At 71.4% G+C, this 21,463-nt stretch overlaps 7 protein-coding genes and 2 long non-coding RNA genes across 15 annotated transcripts; 4 read left to right on the forward strand and 5 right to left on the reverse strand.

Annotated features, from left to right (window-relative positions):
- The first annotated feature begins 11 nt into the window (after window positions 1–11).
- Window positions 12–4,202, forward strand: DNTTIP1 (deoxynucleotidyltransferase terminal interacting protein 1). Of its 2 annotated transcripts, XM_038166143.2 has the most exons (13): window positions 12–171; window positions 256–326; window positions 444–540; window positions 636–734; window positions 995–1,063; window positions 1,369–1,425; window positions 1,650–1,711; window positions 2,131–2,176; window positions 2,636–2,694; window positions 2,877–2,937; window positions 3,243–3,314; window positions 3,522–3,577; window positions 4,021–4,202. In XM_038166143.2, the coding sequence occupies exons 1-13, from the start codon at window positions 85–87 to the stop codon at window positions 4,163–4,165; spliced, it is 981 nt and encodes a 326-aa protein (XP_038022071.1). In that variant the 5' UTR covers window positions 12–84; the 3' UTR covers window positions 4,166–4,202. The 2 variants fall into 2 exon arrangements, with proteins under 2 accessions (XP_038022071.1, XP_038022072.1); XM_038166144.2 differs by lacking the exon at window positions 3,243–3,314.
- LOC119713332 (uncharacterized) lies at window positions 1,604–4,131 on the reverse strand. The gene is made up of 2 exons (XR_011804408.1): window positions 4,003–4,131; window positions 1,604–3,185 (listed from the first exon to the last, which is right to left on the reverse strand). It is a non-coding gene; the product is annotated as an uncharacterized lncRNA (long non-coding RNA).
- A 154-nt stretch (window positions 4,203–4,356) lies between the features above and the next one.
- On the forward strand, window positions 4,357–5,605 carry UBE2C (ubiquitin conjugating enzyme E2 C). Its single transcript, XM_027472810.3, has 6 exons — window positions 4,357–4,565; window positions 4,690–4,717; window positions 4,794–4,880; window positions 4,989–5,193; window positions 5,271–5,330; window positions 5,422–5,605. The coding sequence occupies exons 1-6, from the start codon at window positions 4,465–4,467 to the stop codon at window positions 5,478–5,480; spliced, it is 540 nt and encodes a 179-aa protein (XP_027328611.3). The 5' UTR covers window positions 4,357–4,464; the 3' UTR covers window positions 5,481–5,605.
- Window positions 5,606–5,768: 163 nt separating this feature from the next.
- On the reverse strand, window positions 5,769–7,321 carry LOC113845719 (uncharacterized). Its single transcript, XM_027472790.3, has 2 exons — window positions 6,367–7,321; window positions 5,769–6,278 (listed from the first exon to the last, which is right to left on the reverse strand). The coding sequence occupies exons 1-2, from the start codon at window positions 7,319–7,321 to the stop codon at window positions 5,866–5,868; spliced, it is 1,368 nt and encodes a 455-aa protein (XP_027328591.2). The 3' UTR covers window positions 5,769–5,865.
- Window positions 7,322–7,338: 17 nt separating this feature from the next.
- Window positions 7,339–9,311, reverse strand: TNNC2 (troponin C2, fast skeletal type). The gene is made up of 6 exons (XM_027472811.3): window positions 9,152–9,311; window positions 8,314–8,365; window positions 8,063–8,206; window positions 7,872–7,986; window positions 7,658–7,794; window positions 7,339–7,584 (listed from the first exon to the last, which is right to left on the reverse strand). The coding sequence occupies exons 1-6, from the start codon at window positions 9,161–9,163 to the stop codon at window positions 7,553–7,555; spliced, it is 492 nt and encodes a 163-aa protein (XP_027328612.1). The 5' UTR covers window positions 9,164–9,311; the 3' UTR covers window positions 7,339–7,552.
- Window positions 9,312–10,344: 1,033 nt separating this feature from the next.
- Window positions 10,345–12,968, forward strand: SNX21 (sorting nexin family member 21). Of its 5 annotated transcripts, none has more exons than XM_038166139.2 (3): window positions 10,345–11,340; window positions 11,414–11,568; window positions 12,050–12,968. In XM_038166139.2, exons 1-3 carry the CDS (start codon window positions 11,034–11,036, stop codon window positions 12,947–12,949), a joined length of 1,362 nt encoding a protein of 453 aa, XP_038022067.2. In that variant the 5' UTR covers window positions 10,345–11,033; the 3' UTR covers window positions 12,950–12,968. The 5 variants fall into 5 exon arrangements, with proteins under 5 accessions (XP_038022067.2, XP_038022070.2, XP_038022069.2 ...); XM_038166142.2 differs by having other exon boundaries at window positions 10,347–11,340; window positions 11,414–11,561; window positions 12,050–12,715; XM_038166141.2 differs by having other exon boundaries at window positions 10,365–11,313.
- Window positions 12,969–13,369: 401 nt separating this feature from the next.
- Window positions 13,370–16,008, reverse strand: ACOT8 (acyl-CoA thioesterase 8). Its single transcript, XM_027472789.3, has 6 exons — window positions 15,849–16,008; window positions 15,624–15,760; window positions 14,785–15,010; window positions 14,385–14,542; window positions 13,866–14,057; window positions 13,370–13,769 (listed from the first exon to the last, which is right to left on the reverse strand). Exons 1-6 carry the CDS (start codon window positions 15,929–15,931, stop codon window positions 13,651–13,653), a joined length of 915 nt encoding a protein of 304 aa, XP_027328590.3. The 5' UTR covers window positions 15,932–16,008; the 3' UTR covers window positions 13,370–13,650.
- A 108-nt stretch (window positions 16,009–16,116) lies between these two features.
- Window positions 16,117–17,429, forward strand: LOC139999192 (uncharacterized). Its single transcript, XR_011804407.1, has 2 exons — window positions 16,117–16,945; window positions 17,184–17,429. It is a non-coding gene; the product is annotated as an uncharacterized lncRNA (long non-coding RNA).
- A 1,061-nt stretch (window positions 17,430–18,490) lies between these two features.
- On the reverse strand, window positions 18,491–21,297 carry NEURL2 (neuralized E3 ubiquitin protein ligase 2). Of its 2 annotated transcripts, none has more exons than XR_011804406.1 (2): window positions 19,076–20,438; window positions 18,491–18,704 (listed from the first exon to the last, which is right to left on the reverse strand). XR_011804406.1 is itself a non-coding variant. In XM_027442897.3 (2 exons), exons 1-2 carry the CDS (start codon window positions 21,164–21,166, stop codon window positions 18,589–18,591), a joined length of 804 nt encoding a protein of 267 aa, XP_027298698.2. In that variant the 5' UTR covers window positions 21,167–21,297; the 3' UTR covers window positions 18,491–18,588. The 2 variants fall into 2 exon arrangements, 1 of the variants encoding a protein (XP_027298698.2); XM_027442897.3 differs by lacking the exon at window positions 19,076–20,438 and adding an exon at window positions 20,479–21,297.
- Window positions 21,298–21,463: the final 166 nt, after the last annotated feature.

Below are 21,463 nucleotides of genomic sequence, written 5' to 3' on the forward strand. Positions count from 1 at the left end.
CCGCCCGTCGCCGCCCGATGACGTCCCGAGGCGGGGCCGGGGCCTTCCGGGTGCCGCGCGGCCGCGGGCCGGGAGCGGGGCGCGATGGGCGCCGCCCGCGACGCGGAGCAGCAGCCGGGGCCGCCGGGCGAGGAGGGCCCGGGGGAGGCGGAGGAGCAGCCGGGGGGCTCGGTGAGGCGGGCGGGGGGCGCTGGGGTGCGGCGGGGCGGCGGCGGCGGAGGCGGCGGGCGGGCGGCTGACGGCGATGTCCCGCAGAGCCCCTGGAACATCATGATCAAGCACCGGCAGGTCCAGCGGCGCGGCCGGCGCTCGCAGATGACCACCAGGTACGGCACCGGCACCGGGGGACCGGCACCGGGGGGCCAGGGGGGGGCGGCCCGGCCGGGCCCCGCGCCCCCTCCCACCCCGCCCCCCTTTTCCTGACCCCCCCACTCCGCCCGCAGCTTCACCGACCCGGCCGTGTCCATGGAGCTGCTGCGGGCCGTGCTGCAGCCCAGCATCAACGAGGAGATCCGGGGGGTCTTCAACAAGTACATGAAGGTGAGAGCCGCGGGGGGCTGCGTGCTGCTGGCCCGGCCGGGCCGCTGGGTGCTCACCCCCCCACCACCACCACCCACCCCGTGCCGCCCCCCCAGTTCTTCCAGAAGGCCGCTGCCAACGTGCGCGATAACGTCGGGGAGGAGGTGGACCCCGAGCAGCTCATCCAGGAGACGTGCCGGAGCTGCCTGGAGCAGGTGGGCGCAGCGAGCGAGGCAACGCGCTGAGAACAGGGTGGGGGGAGCCTTGGGGCAGCCACCCCCGGGGCGTTGGGTTCTGTGGTGGCCACCCTGTGGTGGGCCGGGTGTGAGATCCCCAGCCACAGCCTTGAAACGTCTCCTGGCTGGGACCCTCTGCTCAGAGCGACCTCTGCACGCAGATCGCCTTCACAGGGCAGAGCAGGGGGTGCTGCCGGGTCCCCACAGCCAGCTAACCCCCCCCCCTTCTCCTCCTGCAGGCCAAGCTGCTGTTCTCTGACGGCAAAAAGGTTGTGCCCAGGCTGCCCCACGAGCAGGCAGGACCAAAGGTAAAAGTCGTCGTTCCCAGAGATTCAGTGATGTGTAGGAGCTGGGAGGAGCAGGTGGAGGGGCTGGAACTGCTCCGTTCTCTGCCTGTTCCTTGTCAGATTAGAGGAGTGGGGGTGGGCTTTAGGTGGGCTGCGCAGCACTGTGTCAGAAAGCTGCAGGGCAGCAAAGTGGGGCTGTCACCGAGACCTCCCTGCCCAGCAGCTGCGAGGAGCTGCAGCTGGGAGCGTTGGGTGGGGTGGGAGGGGGAGCCCAGAGAGCACCGCAGCCCCCAGGCACAGCCCCTGTTATCACATTCCTCTTCCAGCGTGCCCGGCAGTTGGATGAGGAGTTGAACCGTCGCGGAAGCCCCGTTCCCAAAAAGGTAGGAGAGCTTTCCCCAAGGGACTGTATGTTTGGGAAGGCTGGAGCCTTGCTCCTGGCTGTTCCTCGCTGCATGTGAGCAGCTTCTGTGATGGCTCAGAGGAGCTTGCTCTAGTGCCAGCCAGCATTAGTGCACACAGTTAAAAGAGCGGCTTCCCAAAGAGGGGACAGAGAGACGAAAGGGTTCTCTCCCCTCGTGCTGATGAGAGACTTTATTCCCTGCAGAGAAAGGGACGGCCTCCAGGACAGAGCCTGTCGAATGATCGCGGGGTCTCGGGCATGGCTGCGTGAGTACGGCCCCGAGCTGCAGGGGGTGGGGGGGAGCGAGGCCGGCTGAGGCAGGGAGCAGGGAAACTCTGCCCGGAGCTCCTGCCCGGCACCACGGGGAGGTGCGGGAGGCGTGAGAGGGCAAGGTTGGGGCTGAGGTAGAGCTGCAGGAGGCAGAGGCCTGCCCTGCCGGGAAGCAGTTTGGGACGGGTCCAGATGGGTGGTTCAGGGGGCTGTGAGATGGGTGGGTCATGGGGGGACCCTGGCAGCTGGGGGGAGAGAGAGAATGTGCAGCAGAGGTGAGGGTCCGGAGGCAGGCACTGCAGGGAGGTGGGAGGGGGTCTGGAAGGGCTGGAGCTCAGATCCCTGCTGCTGGGAGCTTGCGGTGTCTTTGTTGCCCCACCGGGACCCACCCTTACTTCGTTTTCCTTCCCCGTAGGTGGAAGCTCAAAGTCTCTGAGCCCGTGAGAAGGGATGGACCAAAGGTACTGGCTGGCCGACGCCGCTGGGCTCACCCTCTCCTCCCCTTCGCTTCCTCCCGCAGAGCCCTGCCTGGTGGCAGCTCAGGACAGGCCCGGGGCTGTGCCCTGCCGGGCTGCTGCAGTGCCGGGAGAGAAGTGAGAAGAGAAGTGCCTGGGAGCCTTTCTTGCCTCCTCCAGACACTGTAGCCCGTAGCTCTGTGGTGTGTGCAGCTGTTAGCAGACCCAGGCGAGCCGTAGCAGTAGCCAGGAGGATCCCACAAGTGTTTCCCCTGGGGGAAACCGCTTAGATCAGCGCAGGGTGATAGCAGCAGGCTCCCTCCTCTGAGGCAATCCAGAGGTCTGTGGCTCCCTCCCAAGCCGAGGGGCGGTTCTGAGGTTCCCCGTCTGAGCGCCGAGGCTCGTGGAGCACTGGCCGGCACCAGCTTCATTTCTAATGCTGCCCCTTTTCCAATTGCTCTGTAGTGGGATCCATCCCGACTGACTGAAACCACAACCTTTGTGCTGGGATCTCGAGCAAACAAGTAAGGAACGGCCCTGTTGATGGAGGGTGGTGTCTCCAAGGCAGGAGCCCGTAAGACTCCTCCGTCACTTCACTTCTCTGCCTCGGAAGCAGTAGGAAGGGCTGGGGAGGAGAGGAGGTGTCCCCGTGCCGCGCAGCCCCCCTCCGCCCGGCTCTAACGCCCCCCTCGTGTTCCTCTTTCAGAGCTCTCGGGATGGGAGGAACAAGAGGGCGGCTCTACATCAAGCATCCCCACCTCTTTAAGGTCAGGCTCTGCCGCGGGACGCTTCCTCCTCGGGGTTCTCTCGGCAGCCGTCAGTGATGGGAGCCGGGAGCTTTGTCTCGCTCGGCGATTCCTCCACGGCCCCGTCTCGTCTCAGGGCACACCGCCGGGGCACACGGCCACACAGCCACCGCCCGCAGCCAGGGCGAGGCCAGGCAGGGCCGTGCCCCCCTCCGCCAGCCCCCGAGCGCGGGCTGGGCTCCGTCCCGGCAAGAGGTGGGGGGTCCGAGCTGGGTGGGGGGGGAGCATCGCCCGCGCTCAGCCAGGCCCTCGCTGCTTTATTGCAGTACGCAGCCGACCCGCAGGATAAGCACTGGCTGGCAGAGCAGCAGCACATGAGGGCCACTGGGGGCAAGATGGTGAGTACGGCCCGGCCGCGCGCCGCGGGAGGCCGCCGGCAGGACAGGCACAGGCAGGGGCAGGGGCAGGGGCGCTGCCGGGTGCTCGGCACCCCGGGCACCCACTGGGTGTGCTGCTGGGGGGCAGGGGGGAGGTGGGGGGCCGCTCCCGGTGCCGCTGCCCCCCCCCTGCCCCGCCGTGCCCAGCGCCCCTCTCGCCCCGCGCAGGCCTACCTGCTGCTGGAGGAGGACATCCGCGACCTGGCTGCCAGCGACGACTACAGGTGAGGGGACCCCCGGCACAGAGCCCCCCCGGTGCCCTCCCCCAGCCCGGTGCCCCCCCGGTGCCCCTCTGGCCCAGTGTGCCCCCCCTGGCCTGGTGTCCCCCCGGTGTCCCCCCCATCCCGGTGTCCCTCCTGCTGCCCCCTCACCCCAGTGCCCTGTGCCCCCCCCGGTGCCCCCTCACCCTTAAGCCCCCCCCATGACCAGTGCCCACTAACGGTGCCCCCCCCCCGGTGTCTCCCCCGGTGCCTGCTCACCCCCATACCCCCCAGCCCAGTGTCCCCCCCGGTGCCCATCTGGCCCAGTGTCCCCCCTTGGCCCGGTGTCCCCCCCAGCCCGGTGCCCACCCCCCTCCCCAGCCTAGTTCCCCCCCCAGTGCCCCCCTCCCGGTGCCCCCCCCCCGGTGCCCCCCCCCGTTCCCGCTGACCCGGTGCTGTGCCCGCAGGGACTCGGGCGAGCTGCGGCTGGAGGAGCTGAAGCCGTTCGTGCCGCCGCTGTGGATGACGGAGAAGATGCAGAAGTACATGGAGACGCTGCGCGAGGGGGGCGACCCCCCCCCGCCGCCCCCCGACGGCCCCCCCGCGCCCTGAGCCCCCCCCCCCAATAAAGCCGCTGCTTCGCACCCGCCTCCTGCGCCTGCCCCTTTAAGAGCTCGCGGGGGCGGGAACTGCGCCGCGCCTCTGCGCCTGCGCCTCGCGGGGAGGGGCGGGGCCTCACTCCGTCTCCACGGCAACCGCGTCCTCGGCGGGCGCCCATTGGCCGGCGCTGGAGCTGCCGCGCTCCGATTGGTCCGCGCGGGGCCGGTTTGAAACATTCAAACGGGCGCGGGAAGGGGGCGGGGCCGGGCCCGGCACCCAGCGGGGCCGCAGCGGAGCCGCACGGAGCCGCCATGGCCTCGCAGAACGCGGACCCCGCCGCCGCGCACGGAGCCGCCGCCAGGAAAGGGGCCGAGGCCGGGCCCCCGGCTGCGCGCGGCTCGGTGGGGAAGAGGTGAGCCCGGGGCCGCCCGGTAACGGCCCGGTACCGGTAACGGCTCGGGAACGGCCCGGTGCCGGTCGCGGTTGCCCGCCCGGTGCCGGTGCCGGTGTCCGTAACCCGCCCGCTTCCCCCTCAGGCTGCAGCAGGAGCTGATGACGCTGATGGTGAGTGGGGGGCCGGGGCCGGGGCTCGGGGCTGGTCCCGGTGCCGGTGCCGGTTGCTGACGGCGCTGCCCCGCAGATGTCCGGGGACAAAGGCATCTCCGCCTTCCCCGAGTCCGACAACCTCTTCCGCTGGATCGGCACCATCGACGGCGCGGCCGGCACGGTGAGCGGCAGCCCGGGACCCCCCGGGACCCCCCCCGGTTCCCTCCCGTTCCCCCCCGGTTCCCCTCTCCCGGTCCCCCCCCGCCCCCCCGCTAAGTGCCGCCCCCAGGTGTACGAGGAGCTTCGCTACAAGCTGTCCCTGGAGTTCCCCAGCGGGTACCCCTACAACGCGCCCACCGTGCGCTTCCTCACGCCCTGCTACCACCCCAACGTGGACCCGCAGGGCAACATCTGCCTGGACATCCTGAAGGACAAGTGGTCGGCGCTGTACGACGTGCGCACCATCCTGCTGTCCATCCAGAGCCTGCTGGCAGGTGGGGACGGGGCGGGGACGGGGCGGGACGGGGACCCCCGCAACGGGCACCCCGCTCACCCAGCCCTCGTCCCACAGAGCCCAACATCGAGAGCCCCCTGAACACGCACGCGGCCGAGCTGTGGAAGAACCAAGCGGGTGAGTGCCCCCCGGGGGCGGCGGCGCAGCCCCTGGCCCTGCCCTGCTGCCCCCCCCCCGGCCCTGAGCCCCCAGCCCTCTCTCTCCGCAGCCTTCAAGAAGTACCTGCGGGAGACGTACGCCAAGCAGGCCAAGAGCAAGGAAACCTGACCCCTGCTGCACCGCCCCCTGTCCCCGTCCCCCCCCCCGCTGTTCTGTATCATAGGCTGTTTTTAAGTTAATTTTGGAGTCCGAGCTACGGTTAATGTATAAATAAACGCATGTTTATAACTCTTCCCCCGTCTGCCTGAAGGTTTTGCTGCGTTCAGAGGTCCCGCGGTGCTGGGCAGCTGCGCTGGGGGCGGGGGCTGCTGTGGGGGGGCTGCCCCATCCCCGAGGCAGCAGCCCCACACCCCCCTGCGAGCGTGGTGGGGAGAGGAAGGAACGTGGACACCTGTGGGGTCGGGGGGGCTTTATTAACACTCCCCAGGACAGCTCCTGGGGTGGTGGGGACATACGGGGGTCCAGTGTGGGGGGCTGGCCCTGCTGCCCCGGCTCACAGGACCCTGCAGCAGGGCCCTGCACGAGGCCCCGGCCCCTGGGATGTGGGGGCTGCGCCCGGCCCCCCCGGCCCTGCCGCCTGCGTGGCCTCCACCGTCCAGAGGGGGATGTTGGCCGTGCTCTCCATCTCCACCAGCACGGCCCTCACCTGCTCCATCTCCTCCTCCAGGCACGGCGGGGCTGGGGGCTGCTCGGGGCCCCCCCCCCGCCGGCCCCCCAGCCCGGTGCGCAGCAGGGCCGCGCCGCCCCCCTGCAGGGAGAAGAGGCGGCAGAGGCGCTGGGCCTGGCGCAGGTCCTGCAGGAACAGCTCCAGGGCGGAGAGGAAGAGCACCCACAGCCGCTCCAGCTCCCGCCGCTCCTCGGGGCTCGCCGCCTGCCGCAGCCCCGCCAGCAGCGCGCTCCGCAGCCCTGTGGGACGGGGGGCGCTGAGGGGGTCCCTGTCCCTCCACCCGGGGCACCCCCTGCGTGCCCCCCGCCCGCCGTGCGGGTCCCTTACCGGCGCTGAGCTCCCGCGCCTCCGCGCTCCTCCCGCGCCGCTCCTCGCGCAGCCGGGGGCCGTCGGCGCTGCCCCCCAGCTGCAGCACCAGCTGCCGGTGCCCAGCCGCCGCCTTGCAGAGAGCAGCCTGGGCGGCCACGCAAGTCCCCACTGCCCCCCGTGCCCCGCACGCAGCCCCTCGTCCTGGTGCCATAGGGGAGGGATCTGGATGCAGCCTGGCTGTGGTGGCCCCTGGCTCCGCGGGGACGTGCTGGGCTCTGCAGCAGGGCCCTGTGTGGGGCCGGTCCCGCTCTCCCCACGGGCACTGGGCGCTTCCTGAACCCGGGAGCTCTGCCCTCGCCCCTGGCGCCCCCATGGCTGCGCTCCTCCCCGGCTGCAGAGGCTGCGCGAGGCCGCAGGTCCCCGGGGAGCTCTGGCATGGGCTGGGCTGGCTCGGGCTCCCTGGATGGAGCTGCTCCAGCATCGCCTTAACCCCTGCTGGGGGGGCTGCTGCTCTCCCCCACCTTATCACCAGCTCCCACACCTCCTTCCCTGCAGGCCCACAGGGCCCCGGGGTGATGCTGCCCCCTCTGCATCCTCCATGCTCCCAACGAAGTGGGCAGGAGCAGCCCCACAGGCGCTGCCGGCCGGGACCCCCAGCCTGTGGGAATGGGGCCGCGCTCCCCGTCCCGCTGCTGTGGGAAGCGGCTGCTCCGCATGGAAACTCTGAGCTCAGCGCTGGCGCCTGCCCAGCAGCCCGTGGGAACCGCTGCCCCGCGCCGCCCTGCAGCGTGAGGGCCTTGTGGTGAGCCAGGCGGCACCGTGTGGCACGGCACGGCATGGTGTGGGGCACTGCACGGCGTGGTGTGGGGCACGGCACGGCATGGTGTGGCACGGTGCACCCCTCTGTGAGGATCCCTGCGCCCCCCTGCCCTGGGGACAGCACCGCAGCACCCTCCCTGTGCAAACCCAGCATGATCCTGTACCGGCAGCTCAGCCTTTCCCCTTTTAATGAGGCTCAACCATAAACCACATCTGACAGCGTCGAGGAAAAGCTCAGCCGCTGGCCACAGGGCGAGAGCAGGGCCCCGGTGCGGGCAGGGCTCCCGCTGTGTGGGCGGCCGGGGCCAGGCGCTGCGGCGGGGCTGCTCCCCCGGCGGCGGAGCGGGGCTGGGCGCAGCGGCTGGCCCGAGGAATGTCTGGTCCCTTACTGCACGCCTTCCATCATCTTCAGGAACTCTGCAAGAGAGCGGCGCCGTCAGCCCCCGCAGCTCTGCACGCACAGCCCGCTGCAGCCAGGGCCACCGCTCACCATCAAAGTCGATGCGGCCGTCGTTGTTCTTGTCTGAGTCCTTCATCAGGTCTTCTATGTCCTCCTCAGTGACGTGCTCGCCGGTGGCCCTGAGGATCTCGCCCAGCTCCTCGATGTCGATGAAGCCGTCCGCGTTCCTGCGGGAGAGCACGGCCAGGATGGGCCCCGCTCGCCCGCCGCGGGCAGGCACCGCGGGCAGCGCCGCCCCACTCACTTGTCGAAGATGCGGAAGCAGTTGGCCAGCTCCTCCTCGGACTTGCCCTTGGCGTCCTCTTTCATCTGGCGCACCATCATCACCAGGAACTCCTCGAAGTCGATGGTGCCGCTGCCTGCGGGGAGGAAGCGTGGCTCAGGTCAGGGCACCGGCCCTGGAACCCACCCCAGCACCCGCCACCCGCCGCTCACCATCCTCGTCCACCTCCTCGATGATGGCATCCAGCTCCTCCTTGGTGGGGTTCTGGCCCAGCATCCTCATCACCGTGCCCAGCTCCTTGGTGCTGATGTCCCCGCCGCCGTCCGCGTCAAACATGTCGAAGGCAGCCTTGAACTCTGTGGGGATGGGGGGGGTCGGGGCTGGGGCCTCGGGCACCGGGGTGGGCCCTGGCCCTGCGCATCCGCCGGGCCCCAGCCCGCTCCCTGGCGCTGCCCTCGCTCACCAGCGATCATCTCCTCGCTGAGGAAGGCGCGGGCCTCCGCCTGCTGGTCCGTCTGCAAGACAAGGGGCCAAGGGGTCAGCGCCAGCCTCGCACGCCCCTGCCTGGGGGCAGCAGGACGAGGGGCTCTGCAGCGGGGCCCTGCCCAGGGTCAGGTCCTGGACCCCCTGGCCTCCCCATGGAGCCCTCGCACAGCATCACCCTACGACATTTGGGATGGAGGTGGGAGTGGTGTGCATGGTGCTGCCCATGCCCGCGGTGAGCCATGGCCCCGGGCAGCCCCCAGGGCTCAGCTGCCGCCCAGCATCCACGCAGCCACCGCAAGGGCTGCTCGCTGGGGGTTCCATGACGCAGGGGCCACCGTCCCCCCCGTGCTGCCTTGGCATCCCAGGCACGCAGCACTATTTTTGGGATCTCCTCGGCTCCCCTTTTAGGAAGCAGCAGCCTGCATCCACGGGCACCTGTCGGCCCAGGATCGGGTTTCTCCTGGAGGCGCGGGCGGTGCGGGGCCGCGGCGGTGTCGCATGACCCAGCGCTCAGCTTTCAGCGCCTTCGCACAGCCCGGGTCCGGCCGGGGTGCTCCAATGTCCCCAGGAACCCACTCGCTCCCTGGGCAAACAAGTGCCCTCTTCTCCCCAGTGCACGTCCCGCAGGGGCCCTGCGCTGCCCCAATGTCCCCTGCCACCTCCCGCCTTGGCCAGCTCCGGAGCTGCAGCCCATGGCACCGACCTTCCCGCAGGGGCACCCTGGCACAGCCCCGCATCCCCCGGTGCCTGCGGTGCCCAGCGCCCCTGGCCCAGCTGCAGCTCGCCCCGGCACGCGGCACCACCGAGGCTCTTACCATTGACGCCATCTCTGCTGCTCTCCTCCCCTAGGGTGTCACCACCGCACGCACCAGAAGCCCCCAGAAGCTCCCTGGCTCCCCAATTTGTAGTGTCCCCGTGCCCCCAGCCGTTGGCCCCCCAGCCCGGCAGCCTATCAGCTCCCCGGTGCAAATCCAGCCCCGCTCATTGGCAACGGGCTCATTTTACCTAATTTAGCCAAAGCGTTATTGGCCAAGAGCTGGGGATTAAACGTGGGTCTGAAGCCGGGATAGAAATTCAAGCCCTGCGGGGAGGGACACCGGAGCCTTGGCAGGAACGTGGCTCCGTCCCCTGCTCAGCCCCCCCGCCCTGGGGCAGCTCAGCAAGGAGGGGGTTAAAAATAGCCCCCAAGCGGGGGCATCCCCCCGACACCGGGGCTGGGGCTTCCCCGGCGTGGCCGTGCCGGACCCGGCACCATGGGCACGGCCCGATGGCACCACACGTGCCCCCGCCAAGCCCGCGGCACCGCTGGGGGCAGGCGGCCAGCTCAGGGGCCGGGCTCCGTACCCTCCCTCGCCCCCCGCAGCACCCCGGCTGCCCACCCCTGCCTGCCACCCCCACCCCTGCCCTTCACCCCTGTTTCTGGTGCTGGGCAGGCCCCCTGCAGCCCCCAGCCCCCGATGAGGGTTGGGCCATGGCAGGGCTGTGCAGCCCCGGGGTGGGCGAGGAGCACCCGGCCCCCACGGTGGGTGCTGGCACTGCTGGCACCCACCTCCCTCATCACAGACGGGGCTGGAAAAGGCAGCGCCGCTGCGTGCCGTCGGCAGGGTGGAAACCTGCCCGGGGCCTCCTCGAAGGCTCCCAGCACAGCCCAGGGAGCTGGCGCCAGTGCCGCAGCCCCTGCCAGGGTCCCGCTGCCAGGGCCAACGGCTCGGGGGATGCGCTGGCCAAGTGGCCCGCGCCCCGTGGGGCTCCAGGAGGGCTCAGGGCAGTGCAGGCAGCACGGCACCAGGCCCGGGGGGCTCCCCGGTGCTGGGGAGGGGCGGGAGGCTGCCAGGACCCCCCTGCTGCCCACGGGAGCCGAGCCCCCCGGTGCGCCCCTCGACATGGGGTACCGGGGGCGGCCCTGGGGCACCCCGGGCCTGCAGCAGAGCCGGGCAGGGTGCGGGGTGCTGGCGCTGGGCGCAGAGCGATGGCAGCAGCTGGGCCGGTTCCTCGATATTAATAGACGTTCCCAAGAAAGTGGCGAGGAGGGAGCAGGAATGGCCCTAAATAAGGCCGGGCGAGCGCCTGACGCCGGCCGTGGCTGCAGCCCAGCCGTGGGGGCGCGTGGCGAGCCCGGCCGGGGGCCAAGGGCAGCGGGGCCGGGGCTGCCCGGGGGCTGCTGGGGACACGGCACCGCGGGACAGGGACCCGGGATCGGGGCACGGGGGCACTTGGGGCACGGGGGCACTGCGGTATTTGGGGTGTGAGGGTGTGAGGGCACCGGGCACTGTGGCACCGGGGGTATTTGGGGTACCGGGGAGCTGATCCCCGCTCGTGGCGGTGCGGGGAGCGGGGCCCCGGTGCTGCTCGGGGCCGTTCCGGGCCGTGCCAGCCCCGCCGCGATCCGGGTTCCCGGCGGAGGCGGAGCCGCGCAGGGAGGATCCCGGGACGGGCGGCGGAGCGGCCATCGCTCGGCACCGCCCGGCGCGGCGCGGGGAGGGCGGCGGGGCCCCGGCACCGGCACCGGGGGCACCGGGAGCACCGGGAGGGGGGGGCCGGGGCCGCACCGCGCCGGGAGCGGGGCTCCGGGCAGGCGGGGGGGGGGGCCGGGGCCGGGTCCCGCCGCCGCTCCGGAGCCGCCCCGTGCCCGGTGCCCGTCCCGGCGGGCGAGGGCGGCCGGGGCCGAGCCGTCGTCGCCGTCCCCCGGCCGTGGGCATGGCCGCCCGCATCCTGCACCGCCTGCGGCACGCGCTGGGCGCTGAGGGCGCCAGGGAGGAGCGGGCACACGACGGCGGCGAGGCCGAGGACTGCCCCGAGAGCTCGGAGCTGGAGGACGACACCGAGGGGCTGTCCACGCGCCTCAGCGGCACCCTGAGCTTCGCCAGCCACGAGGACGAGGACGGCGACGAGGACGAGGACGAGGAGGACGGCACCGGCGAGGAGCCGGGGGAGCCAACGGAGCCCACGGGGGAGGCCGCGGGCGCAGAGGACGGAGGCAGGTGCCGGGACGCGGAGCCCCGGGGTGAGGCCGTGTCCTGCGGGCAGGACGGGGACGGGCGGCCCGGTGCCCCCGCTGAGCCCCTGTCCCCACGCAGAGTGGGACGCGGCGGCGAAGCCCCCCGGCGGCAGCCTGCTGACCCGCCAGCTGCAGGAGCTGTGGAGGAAGTCGCGGAGCAGCCTCGCACCACAGCGGCTGCTCTTCGAGGTCACCAGCGCCAGCGTGGTTAGCGAGCGCTCCTCCAAGTACGTGGTGAGTGCGCCCCGCTCGGGGCCGTGCCGCGGGGCCCCCTGCGGCCGGGCGTCCCGGGGCGGGTGGGCGCTGATTTCTCTCTGTCTCTCCCTGTGCTGCTCTGATGGTGCTGGCGGCTCAGATGAGCCTCAGGTAACTACAGCCGGCTGGGCCTGCTCGCTCTGCTGGGCCAAACCCTGCCCCGGGGCAGGGCGGCGCGGGGCACCGCATCCCTGTCCCTGTCCCTGTCCCTGTCCCAGTGGCTCCTCTGCTGCGTGCACTTGGCTGTGTCCCGGCCCCACCGGGAGGCCGTGTCCCCCTCCACGGCGCCCCCCTGACCCCCAGCTCCCTGCCTGCAGCTCTACACCATCTACCTGATCCGCTCCGGCCAGTTCGACAAGGCGCCCGCCACCATTGCCCGGCGCTACTCGGACTTCGAGCGGCTGAACCGCCGCCTGCGCAGCCGCTTCGGCTGCGACATGGCCGGCATCGCCTTCCCCAGGAAGAGGCTGCGGCGCAACTTCACGGCCGAGACCATCGCCAAGCGCAGCCGAGCCTTCGAGCAGTTCCTGTCCCACCTGCACTCCATCGCCGAGATCCGCCGCTCCCCCGAGTTCCTCGAGTTCTTCTTTCTGCAGGACCTGCGGGCCGCCCAGCGCCTGACCTGCACCGGCATGTACCGCGAGGCCCTGGCCACCTGGGCCAACGCCTGCCGGCTGCAGGAGCGGCTGGGGGTCTGCGGCTCCGGCCGCTTCCTCCTGACACTGGCCGGGCTGGCCGTGTGCCACCAGGAGCTGGACCAGCTGGGCGAGGCGCACGGCTGCTGCGAGCAGGCGCTGCAGCTGCTGGAGGCCCAGGACAGCCACCCGCTGCTGGGGCCCTTCCTCCAGGCTCACGTCCACCTGGCCTGGAAGGTGGGCAAGGACAAGCGGCGCTCGGAGGCCCGGCTGCAGGGCCTGCAGGAGGCTGGGCTGCCCCTGCAGCAGCAGCCCAGCCTGAAGGAGTGTCTGATCAAGGAGCCTCTCGAGTGAGGCCCCGGCCGGCACCGGGCTCAGGGTCCGTGGGGGCAGCACGGCGGCAGCACCAGGGTGGGAGCCACGGCAGCGAGGGTGAGGATGGGGCACGGAGGCAGAGCGGTGTCGGCACAACCCACGCGTGGTGGCTGGGAGCAGGGCCAGCCCCTCTGGGAGCTGCCCCTCGAAAATGCATTTCTGTGTCAGTTCCTCCGGCGCTGGGTGCTCGCTGCCCGCACCACCTGCCGGGGGGCCGGCTGCTCCCTGCGGGGGCTGCCCAAGGTAGATGGGGTTCAGCCGGCACGCACAGGCAGCACGTTAAAAGGGACAGGAAGGCTTCTGGCCAGGAGCTTCCAGTAACACATAATAAAAAGGACTTTATTAAATAAAGTCTTGGTAGGAAAAAGAGCAGGGGTTCCTGCTGTGTCTGCTCAGCTTCACTTCCCCCTCCGGCACGGCACGGGGGCACCCATCGGTGGGAAGCTCTCACGGCTCCCAGGCCAGGAGGTGGGAACGGCCTCGTTCCCTTTCACTGCGGCTGCTGGGGCCCCTCTCCCACCCAGCCCTGAGGAGGAGGCCGAGGTGCAGCAGCAGGAGCAGCAGCAGCTCATCCATGAGGGCACGGGGAGGTGAGCAGAAGTGAGAAGGGGAAGCCAACGATTGTCACGGTTGCGCTTTCCCCTCCTCTGACCCCATCCGTCGTGGGGCACAGCCACCCGCAGAGCCCTGACGCTGCCCTGCCACGAGAAGCTCCCTCGGAGTCACGCAGCCGCCCAGAGCCAAGGGGACAAACTCCAGGGGACGGCTCGCCCGTTCACGTGATGGCTTTATTTACGCTGGGTGAAGGCTGGCTGAGCTCACGTTACACGCTGACAGGCGGTGAAAGTGCCGCCCGTGCAGGTCCAGCTCAGCACCGAGGTGCTGGCACCAGCCCTCCGGCAGGCCGGGCTCCGCAGCCCATTCTCTGCTGCTCCCTCCTCTGCTGCCCGGGGTTCCGCCTTCGCCCACGGCCAGTTTGGTGCAGGCTCCTCCGCAGCCCTCAGCCCCGGCACAGGGAGCTTGGTGCCACTGCTGCCGCCGGCGCCCTTGGCTAGAGTTTACTCTGGGTCGGTTTCTGCTCCACCCGGATGACTCCTTCCTGCGCGCAGGTGACAGCCAGGACCCCGTCCCTGCGCCACAGGCGCCCGTGCACCAGCCCTCGGCACCCACCTGCAGGCAGCGCCCGTCAGACCGCGAGCCCTTGGGTCCCCGCCGGGGCAGGGCCGGCCTCGGCCACGCGGTGCCCAGGAACCGGGCAGGACTCACCCGCCCAGGGGCTCTCACACTCGTAGAGCATCCAGTGGTCAGCGCGGAAGGGAGCGTGGAACCACATGGAGTGGTCGAGGGACACCATGAACTTGACGTTGTACTGCCGGTGGGGCAGCAGGGCCGTGCCCAGGAAGGCGTAGTCCGAGATGTAGGCGGCCACGCAGCAGTGCGCCTTCATGTCGGCATCTCCTGCAAGGAACCAGCACGGTGCTGCGGGACAGCCCTGGGCAGGAGCTGTGGCTCTGAGCTCCGTGTCCCCAGGGCCGGCTGTTACCCAACAGAACCGTGCAGCTTTATACCCACTGCCCTCGCTGTGCCCCTGGCTCAATGTGGCAAACGGGCGCCGTGTCAGGCTCTGCCCCGTGGTGCTTCAGCCCCGAGATCCCCAGGCTTCCCGCAGCCCTGGGGCACAGCGGGGATCCGCGACCCCCCCAGCCCTGTCACAAGCGTGCTGTGCAGCCGCAGCCCCAGCCCCCGGCTCGTGCAGCATTGGGAGCCCCTCAGGGCAGTGCCCACCTATGTAGCCGCGGGCTCGCACCCAGAAGAGTTGCTTCGGCTCCTGCTGCTCCGTGGTGAATATATCCGGCGGGTTGACGGGTTTGATATCAATCGGCACATTTTCTGCTTGGATCTTGTTGAGGCGCCTTCTGTATTTCTCTGCCAAGTTGGGATTCCTTCGGACAACACGGAGAAGTGACCTCAGTGCCCCGCGTCCTGGGAAGGCCCAGGGCAGGGCTGACAGCAGCGGACTCAGCCCAGGGCCCCCCAGGGGGGCAGGAGGGTCCCGGTCCCGGCCCCATCCTGTGCGTTTGAGAACTCCGCAGGCCGTCACCGCAATCCTCTCCCCTCCGCTTCTGCCCCCGCACCTCCCCAAGGCCCAGCAGCAGGCACCGCGCGCCCCCCGCACCCCACTCACTGCAGGAACCTGGCGATGAGCTCCTCCTGGGTCAGCAGCTCCTCGGGCGGCGGCACCGCGGGCATGGAGAACTGGTGCTGCAGGGGGCTGTGCTGGGACCGCTGGAAGGACGCCTGGCAGATGAGGATGGGCTGCCCGTGCTGGACGGCCTTCACGGAGCGCACCGAGAAGCTCCTCCCGCTGCGGGTCCGCTCCACCTGGTACAGCACCGGCACCGCGGGGTCCCCTGGCACACACAGCACAGCCCCGGCACCGTGCGGCGGCCGCAGCTCGGGGTGCCCCAACCGGTACGGCCCCCCCCGGGCAGCGGCACCGCTTGGGGGGGTCTCAGCCCTGGCCCCTCCGGCCTCCCCCGTTCCCACCGGTGCCCCCGTTCCTTCCGGCTCTCTCGGTTCACCCCCAGTGCCCCCCATTCCTCTCGGTCCCCCCAGTTCCCTCGTTCCCCCCCGGCTCCCCCCAGTGCTCCCCGGCCTCCCCGTTTCCCCCCGGCCCCCCCCGGTGCTCTCCGTTCCCCCTGTTGCCCCCGGTTCCCCCCCAGTGCCCCCCATTCCTCCCGGTGCCCGCCGTTCCCCCCATTCCACCCCCGTTCCCCCGGTCCCCCCGGTTTCCTCGTTCCCCCCCGTTTCCCCCCCGGCCCCCCCGTTCCTCCCGGTGCCCCCCGGTCCCCCCCACCCCCCCCAGCCCCCCCGGTTCCCTCGTTCCCTCCCGTTCCCCTCCAGTGCCCCCCAGCCCCCCCGTTCCCCCGGTGTCCCCCATTTCTCCCCGGTCCCCCCGTTCCCCCCATTCCGCCCCGGTCCCCCCGGTGTCTCTCCCGTTCCCCCGGTGCCCCCCGTTCCCACCTGCCCTCACGAAGTAGCAGTGCAGGGAGTGCACCTGCTCATCGCGGCTCACGGCGTGCGCGGCCGCCACCAGGGCCTGCCCCACGATCTGCCCCCCGAACAGGCGGCGCGTGGCGGGCACCCAGTGGTGCCGGCCCCTGCGGGGACAGCGGCGGCGGCGCCGTCAGCGGGGGGCGGCGGGGCCGGGGGGGGGCGGCAGGGGGGGAGCGGCCCGGCCCCGCGCACCGGAACAGGTCGGTGTCCAGGCGCTCCAGGCTCAGCACGGTGTCGCTGAGCGCTCCCCGCAGGTCCCCGCCCGCCTCCGCCATCCCCGCGGCCACCCGGAACCGGCACGGCCGGCACGGCGGGAGGCACCGCCCACGCGGCGGGGGCGGCGCGTGATTGGTCCGTCGCGCTGTCGGTCGGCGGGAGGGTGGAGGAAAGCGTGGTGCCGGTTGGCGGACGAGCTGCCAATCTGCAAAGCACGGCTGTGATTGGCCAGCCCGCGGGAGGGGGGCGGGACTGGGACCGGGGGCGGTGCTCGGGGCTCTGCTGAGCGCCTGAGGGGGGCGCTGCCGGCGTCGTGACGTCACGGCGTGCCCGGCGGTGATTGGCGGCTTCCCCGCGAGGGGGCGGGGCGTGCGGGGAGAGGGCCCCCCCGCGGCGGACCCGGTACCGGTGCCGGTTCTGGTTCCGGTTCCGGCCGCGGCCAGGGCGGTTCCGGTTCCGGTTCCGGGGCCCCGCCGGCAGCACGGGGCCGCCCGAGGGGCCCGGGGCCGCCCCCTGCGGCTCGGTGCCGGGCTCTGCAGCCCCGCCCGCAGCCTCCGGGAGTCCCGCGGGGGCTCGGGGCGCGGCTGCAGCTCCCGGGGGCTCCTCCAGGGCCGGTCCCTGAGCGCTCGGTGCTCCCGGGCCCTTGGGGCTGCAGCCGGGCGGGGCTGCGGAACGCCCCGAGGGGCAACGAGGGGAGGCAGCGAGGGGCTGACGGGCTCCTCAGGCAGCCCGGGATGGCTGCACCGAGCCGGGGGGGCCCCGCGGCGGCTCAGCGCAGCCGGCAGGCACCGGGCGGGTCCCTGGGGATGCCCACGGGGCGGGCCCAGCCCGGGCTCCTGCGGCCCGGCCTGCACGGCCCGGCTGTGCTGGGCTCGGGGAGAAACGCCTCGCAGCCAGAGGGGCCGGGCAGGCGGCGGCACAAGGCGGCGGCACAAGGCGGCGTCCTTCCCCGCGGCAGGGATCAGCCTGAGGAGCTCCACGAGTCCCTGACCGGGCCGTAACGGGGACGGAGCCGCTGACCCGACAGCAGGAAACGCGGCTGGCAGCGAGCCCGGGGTGGCGCGGGGCAGGAGGTGAGGGGATAACAGCGTGTGATGGAGCTGAGTGATCCGCGGCCAGCGCCCGCAGGTCCCCCAGCACCCAGCTGCGAGTTGTGCAACGCCAATAAACCGGCCCGGGAGCTGCCGTGTCCCTGCGGCCGCCCCTCCCCTGCCAGCGGGGCAGCCGGGCCTCTCCTGGCTGCGGCAGGGTTTCTGACACCCCCTCCTGCCTCTCTAATTTCATCTCTCGTTTAATTTCATTGCCCTGCAGTTAGGTGTGAGCCCTTGTGCCCGGGATCCTGTGGGTGGCAATGTGTGGTGCTGGCAGCGCTGCCCGGGCGGGGAGGTTGTTTGTCTGGCCGTGGCAGCTGCTCTTAATTCCTCCGAAAATGGAACCAGAATGGAACCCGCCCTCCCTCCCACGGCCGCCTCCGCGCTGGGTGGAAGCAGGGAGCCGCTGGGGGTCACAGCCGTGCAAACAAAGCCACGGCAAAGCGCAGAGCTTTGAACATGGGGGTGGGGGACAAAAAAACACCAAAAAGAGCACACGGGGCTGTGCCCGGCCCGAGGCAGCTGCCCTGTGCCGGGGGAGCTCGGTTCCCCCTGGTGCAGCCATCCCGAGGCTGTGGGCACAGTGGGTGGCATCCCGTGGCCGTGGGGTCTGTGTGGCAGCGGGGGGCAGTGGCACCGTGCTGCGGGGCTCTCACCCCGTGCTGCCCCCAGCAGCGCCCCGCCAACACCTCGGCTTCAGGGCTGGCCCGCTGGAAGTGCCGCGTGGCCGGGGATTTCCTCCCAGACGAGGTTTTGTAACAGAATCTGATAATATCAAATCTGGCTGTCTAAACATAGCGCTGTGTTTCCTAACACACCTTGCTCCAAGCTCACAGCTGCGTTTCCACCGGGAGGCTCTGCCTGGGAGGCTCTGCCTGCCGCCCTGCCCGCCTTGCGCACCCCCTGCCCTTGGGGATGGCTCCGTGCGGCTCTGTGCAGGCAGCACCAGCTGCAGTTGGGAGCTGCCTGTAAGGTCTGTGCAGGCCCGCAGCCAGAGCCCGCGGTGCGGACTGGGATGGGGGTCAGGCCCTGGGCTCCCCCCGGAGCACCCAGCAGCTGGGGACACAGCGGGCACCAACCTCCCGCCGCGAGCAGCTGCACGGCCACGGCGTGCGCCCGAGGGGCTGCTCCCTGCACGTGGGGCAGCGCCCGGCCCTCCCACCCTTCACGGGGAGCACAGGAAATCAGTCATCCCCTTCTCAGCGTAAACATCTTTCCCAAGAGCGAAACTGCGTGGCCGGGACAGGGCCCGGCTGTAATTTACCTCCACGTGAGGCCAGGCAGCGGGGCCGGGCAGGACACCCTGCGGCAGCACCCACACCTCCTGGGCAGCCCCGTGCGCGCTGCAGTGTCTCACCAGACACAGGACCCCGCACCGGGGCCACTGGTGCCGGCCCCCAGCAGTGCTCGGAGCCGCTCAGGGCTCCAGGAGGAGCTGCTCGAGCACACAGCGCCCGCACCCCCTGCCCGGTCCCCCCCTGGCACCGCTCCCCCTCCGCAGCCCCCCGCACCAGCACTGCTCGGGCGGTGGCTGGAGGCGTTGTGTTTATTGCTCTGCCCCGCGGTGCCCCCGAGCGCAGCCGTACCCGGAGAGGGGGGGGAGGTCCCCGTGGGGTGCGGGCGCCTCACTCGTGTTTGCAGAAGTGCTTCAGCGGCGGGGGCAGGTCCAGGCCGTCGATGGCCAGGCGGTGCACGACGTGCTTCTGGATGACCAGGCGGCACAGCGTCTGCAGCGAGGGCACTGCGAGAGAGCACAAAGAGGCAGGGGCTGGGGCTGCCGTGTGCCGAGAGGGCTGTGGGGGGGGCTCCCCGCTGCCCCCGTGGTTTCGGGCAGCATTTGGGGAGTTTGCGTGCCGCAGGGCAGCTCTCGCCCACAGAGCTTCGGGCTGTGCCGGGCGCTCCAGCCAGGGGCAGAGCTGGAGAGCTCCGCAGTTCTGACCCTAATTGCTGCCCGACTCTGGCTGTTTTGCATTTGTTTTCTCTCCGGGCTGCCACGTGGGCCCCCCGAGGCTCGCGCGGTGTTTTCCTTTCATCCCCATCCCCCGGGTGGCCTGCACGCCTGCCAGACTGCGTGAGCAACTTCTCCGGCAGCCTGCCCGCAGCACGGCTCACATGATGCCTCTGGGCCGCCTGCCTTCCCGCGGGGCTCGGCCCCTGCCCCGCGCTGTGACACGGCCGTTCCTCTTCTGTGAGCTCGCGGCGGCCCCCAGCAGTGTGGGTGTGGGGTGGCCCCCGCTCGCCGACACAGCCCGGAGCTGGCTCGCTGCCTGCGGGTCGTGGTTCCTCACGAGGAGGAGCACAGCCCACGGTGTCACACTGCCCACGGCGTCACGCTGCCCTCGCTCTCACGTGGCCACCGGGGCCTCGAGACAGCAGCAGGCAAAGCCAAGCTCTGCTGCGCCGCGCCGGCTCCTGGCCTTGTGCTGCTCTGGGACGTCGGCAGCGCTTATCTTTATCTCTGCGTGCCAGGGCCACGAGGCTGCGGCGCGCTGAGTGCTCGGTGAGAAGCTGCAGCCGCCCTGGGCCCCGGCAGCTCCCTGCCCTCTCCCTTCTCCCTGCCCCCTCGCAGTGCTGCGCTCCGGCTGCTCCCCTCTGGGTTTCACTTCACTGTCTGCCCCCGAACTGATTTGTAAACCCAGAGGAAGTGTTGCAGCAACAGCAGCTGCCGAAATCTGCGCAGGGCAGGGAGCACGGCCTGCCCAGCTCAGCAGCCTGCGGCAGGGAGCTGGGTGCCGGTCACCCCCCGCGCAGCCGGGTTCAGCCTTGGGATGGCAGCGGCTGAACTTTGGGCCAGTGGGAGAGGTGCTGGGTGCAGGAGGCCGCCTGCCCCGGGGCTGGTGTCTCGCTGAGCTGTCTCTGGCCTTGTGATGCAGGCAGCCGATTATCTCCCAGTTATATAAAACACCGGGGGAAGGCAGCGTGAGGGCGGCCCAGCCAGGAGCTTGGTTTCCTTCTGGCTCACGTCTCACGTAATTCTGAGCACGTGCTGGCTTTTCCTGCGTGGTGCTAATTAGCACCTGAGTGCTCGCAGGAGCCAGTGACCGCGCTGGGCTTCCCCTCCCCACCCTGCCTGGGATGCCTTTGCTGGCACCACCAGGAATGCCCGGACATTGCCCAAGTGCGGGCGGCACCGCAGGCTGGCAGCTCACGTGCCACAGCAGCACGGCCCCGGCCCCGGCTGCCTCGTGCCCGTGGGACAGGACGAGACGGGACAGGATGGGACGGGATGGGACGGGACGGGACAGGACCCTCAGGCTGGCTCTGCCCCAGTGCCACCAGCTCCATGCCCACACATGGGGGAGCTGCTCCCATGCCCCCAGCCCCAGCACGGTGCGGCACAGCCCATGGAAGCTACCCATGAGTGGTCCCCGGGGGTCCCACCTGTGCTCTGCAGGGACCCCCACCTGCTTCCCTGTGCCCCACGCCCCGTGCCCCGCTCAGACACTGCCCGTGAGGCCGTGGGGTAACCACTTCCCCCCCCCCCGGTTTCTGTGCCCGTGGGGGCAGATACCCACGGCCGTATTCCACCTGGATCACCCGGACGCTCTTGGTGGAGGCGAAGACGTCGACCACGGCGTAGAGCGGGCGGGCGGCGGGCAGCCCGCGGGCGCTGGGCCCCATGTCCTCGCCGTTGATGACGATGTGCATGTCGGCGGTGCCGTCGGGCCGCGGGGCGTACAGCACCCCGATGCGGCTGCGCCGGGCGGTGGGGGGCAGCGCGTTGGTCCGGTACAGCTCGTCCAGGACGTGGCTGTAGCGGCCGGGCCGGCTGCGCCCCACCAGCTTGTCGCGGGGGATCCGCAGCCGCTCGATCAGCAGCTCGGGCGCCCAGAGCGGGCCCCGCTCCCGCGGCGCCTCCTCGCCGTCCGGCGCCACGCGGTTGTGGCTGCGGGTGATGGCGAACACCCAGGAGTCGCCCAGGCTCACCAGGTCGGGCAGCGAGTACTCGGGCAGCGCGGGCAGGCTCTGCGGGTCGTGGGCCGTCAGCCCCACGCGCAGGTGCCCGCACCAGCCCGGCTCCTTCTCCTCGATCTCCACCAGGAAGATCTCGCCGGGCGCCAGCGGCTCCTGGCTGAAGCAGAGCGCGTTGGCGAAGCTCTCCACGCGCGTGGCGCGGGTGCGGGCGGCGTCCATGCGGACGTTGGCGCCGTGCACGCGGTGGAAGCGGGCGGGGGGGCGCCCCGGGGCCGCGGGCTCCGCCATGGCCCCGCCGCTATTTTTACCCGGCCCGGGCGGCTCCGGGCAGCTGCTGCCGGCCGGGGCCGGGGGGTCCTAGTGCTCGGGGCCGGGGGGGGGGGCGGCGGGGCCGGGACCGGGACCGGGACCGGGAGCAGGACCGGGGGTGCTCCCCCCAACCCACCCCCTCCCCCCCCAACCCACCCCCTCCCCCCCCACCCCTCCGTGCTCCCCCACTCGTGCCCTGCCGCCCCCGGTGCCGCCTGTCCCGGGGCATGGCCGCACGGCCCCGCCGCTGCCCGGGGCGCTGTGGCGGCGGTCCCG

Source organism: Anas platyrhynchos, chromosome 21 (assembly GCF_047663525.1).
Source record: "Anas platyrhynchos isolate ZD024472 breed Pekin duck chromosome 21, IASCAAS_PekinDuck_T2T, whole genome shotgun sequence".
Taxonomy (NCBI): Eukaryota; Metazoa; Chordata; class Aves; order Anseriformes; family Anatidae; genus Anas; species Anas platyrhynchos.

Excerpts from the sequence above, each read along its gene's own strand:
- TNNC2 (XM_027472811.3), bottom strand. Across the intron at positions 7,795-7,871 it reads TGCTTCCGCATCTTCGACAA|GAACGCGGACGGCTTCATCG; the intron begins GTGAGTGGGGCG and ends GCTCTCCCGCAG. Across the intron at positions 7,585-7,657 it reads CGGCCGCATCGACTTTGATG|AGTTCCTGAAGATGATGGAA; the intron begins GTGAGCGGTGGC and ends GCTCTCTTGCAG.
- DNTTIP1 (XM_038166143.2), top strand. The coding sequence starts at position 85 with ATGGGCGCCGCCCGCGACGCGGAGCAGCAGCCGGGGCCGCCGGGCGAG. Across the intron at positions 2,695-2,876 it reads CTGGGATCTCGAGCAAACAA|AGCTCTCGGGATGGGAGGAA; the intron begins GTAAGGAACGGC and ends TTCCTCTTTCAG. Across the intron at positions 2,938-3,242 it reads AGCATCCCCACCTCTTTAAG|TACGCAGCCGACCCGCAGGA; the intron begins GTCAGGCTCTGC and ends GCTTTATTGCAG.
- UBE2C (XM_027472810.3), top strand. The coding sequence starts at position 4,465 with ATGGCCTCGCAGAACGCGGACCCCGCCGCCGCGCACGGAGCCGCCGCC. Across the intron at positions 4,881-4,988 it reads TCGACGGCGCGGCCGGCACG|GTGTACGAGGAGCTTCGCTA; the intron begins GTGAGCGGCAGC and ends TGCCGCCCCCAG. Across the intron at positions 5,194-5,270 it reads CATCCAGAGCCTGCTGGCAG|AGCCCAACATCGAGAGCCCC; the intron begins GTGGGGACGGGG and ends CTCGTCCCACAG.
- NEURL2 (XM_027442897.3), bottom strand. The coding sequence starts at position 21,166 with ATGGCGGAGCCCGCGGCCCCGGGGCGCCCCCCCGCCCGCTTCCACCGC. Across the intron at positions 18,705-20,478 it reads GATCCAGGTGGAATACGGCC|TGCCCTCGCTGCAGACGCTG; the intron begins GTGGGTATCTGC and ends GCTCTCTCGCAG.
- ACOT8 (XM_027472789.3), bottom strand. The coding sequence starts at position 15,931 with ATGGCGGAGGCGGGCGGGGACCTGCGGGGAGCGCTCAGCGACACCGTG. Across the intron at positions 15,011-15,623 it reads CTGCTACTTCGTGAGGGCAG|GGGACCCCGCGGTGCCGGTG; the intron begins GTGGGAACGGGG and ends TGTGTGTGCCAG. Across the intron at positions 13,770-13,865 it reads GTGTGAGAGCCCCTGGGCGG|GTGGGTGCCGAGGGCTGGTG; the intron begins GTGAGTCCTGCC and ends CGCTGCCTGCAG.
- SNX21 (XM_038166139.2), top strand. The coding sequence starts at position 11,034 with ATGGCCGCCCGCATCCTGCACCGCCTGCGGCACGCGCTGGGCGCTGAG. Across the intron at positions 11,341-11,413 it reads CCGGGACGCGGAGCCCCGGG|AGTGGGACGCGGCGGCGAAG; the intron begins GTGAGGCCGTGT and ends GTCCCCACGCAG. Across the intron at positions 11,569-12,049 it reads AGCGCTCCTCCAAGTACGTG|GAAGAGGCTGCGGCGCAACT; the intron begins GTGAGTGCGCCC and ends CGCCTTCCCCAG.
- LOC113845719 (XM_027472790.3), bottom strand. The coding sequence starts at position 7,321 with ATGCTGGGTTTGCACAGGGAGGGTGCTGCGGTGCTGTCCCCAGGGCAG. Across the intron at positions 6,279-6,366 it reads GGCGCGGGAGCTCAGCGCCG|GGCTGCGGAGCGCGCTGCTG; the intron begins GTAAGGGACCCG and ends CCCGTCCCACAG.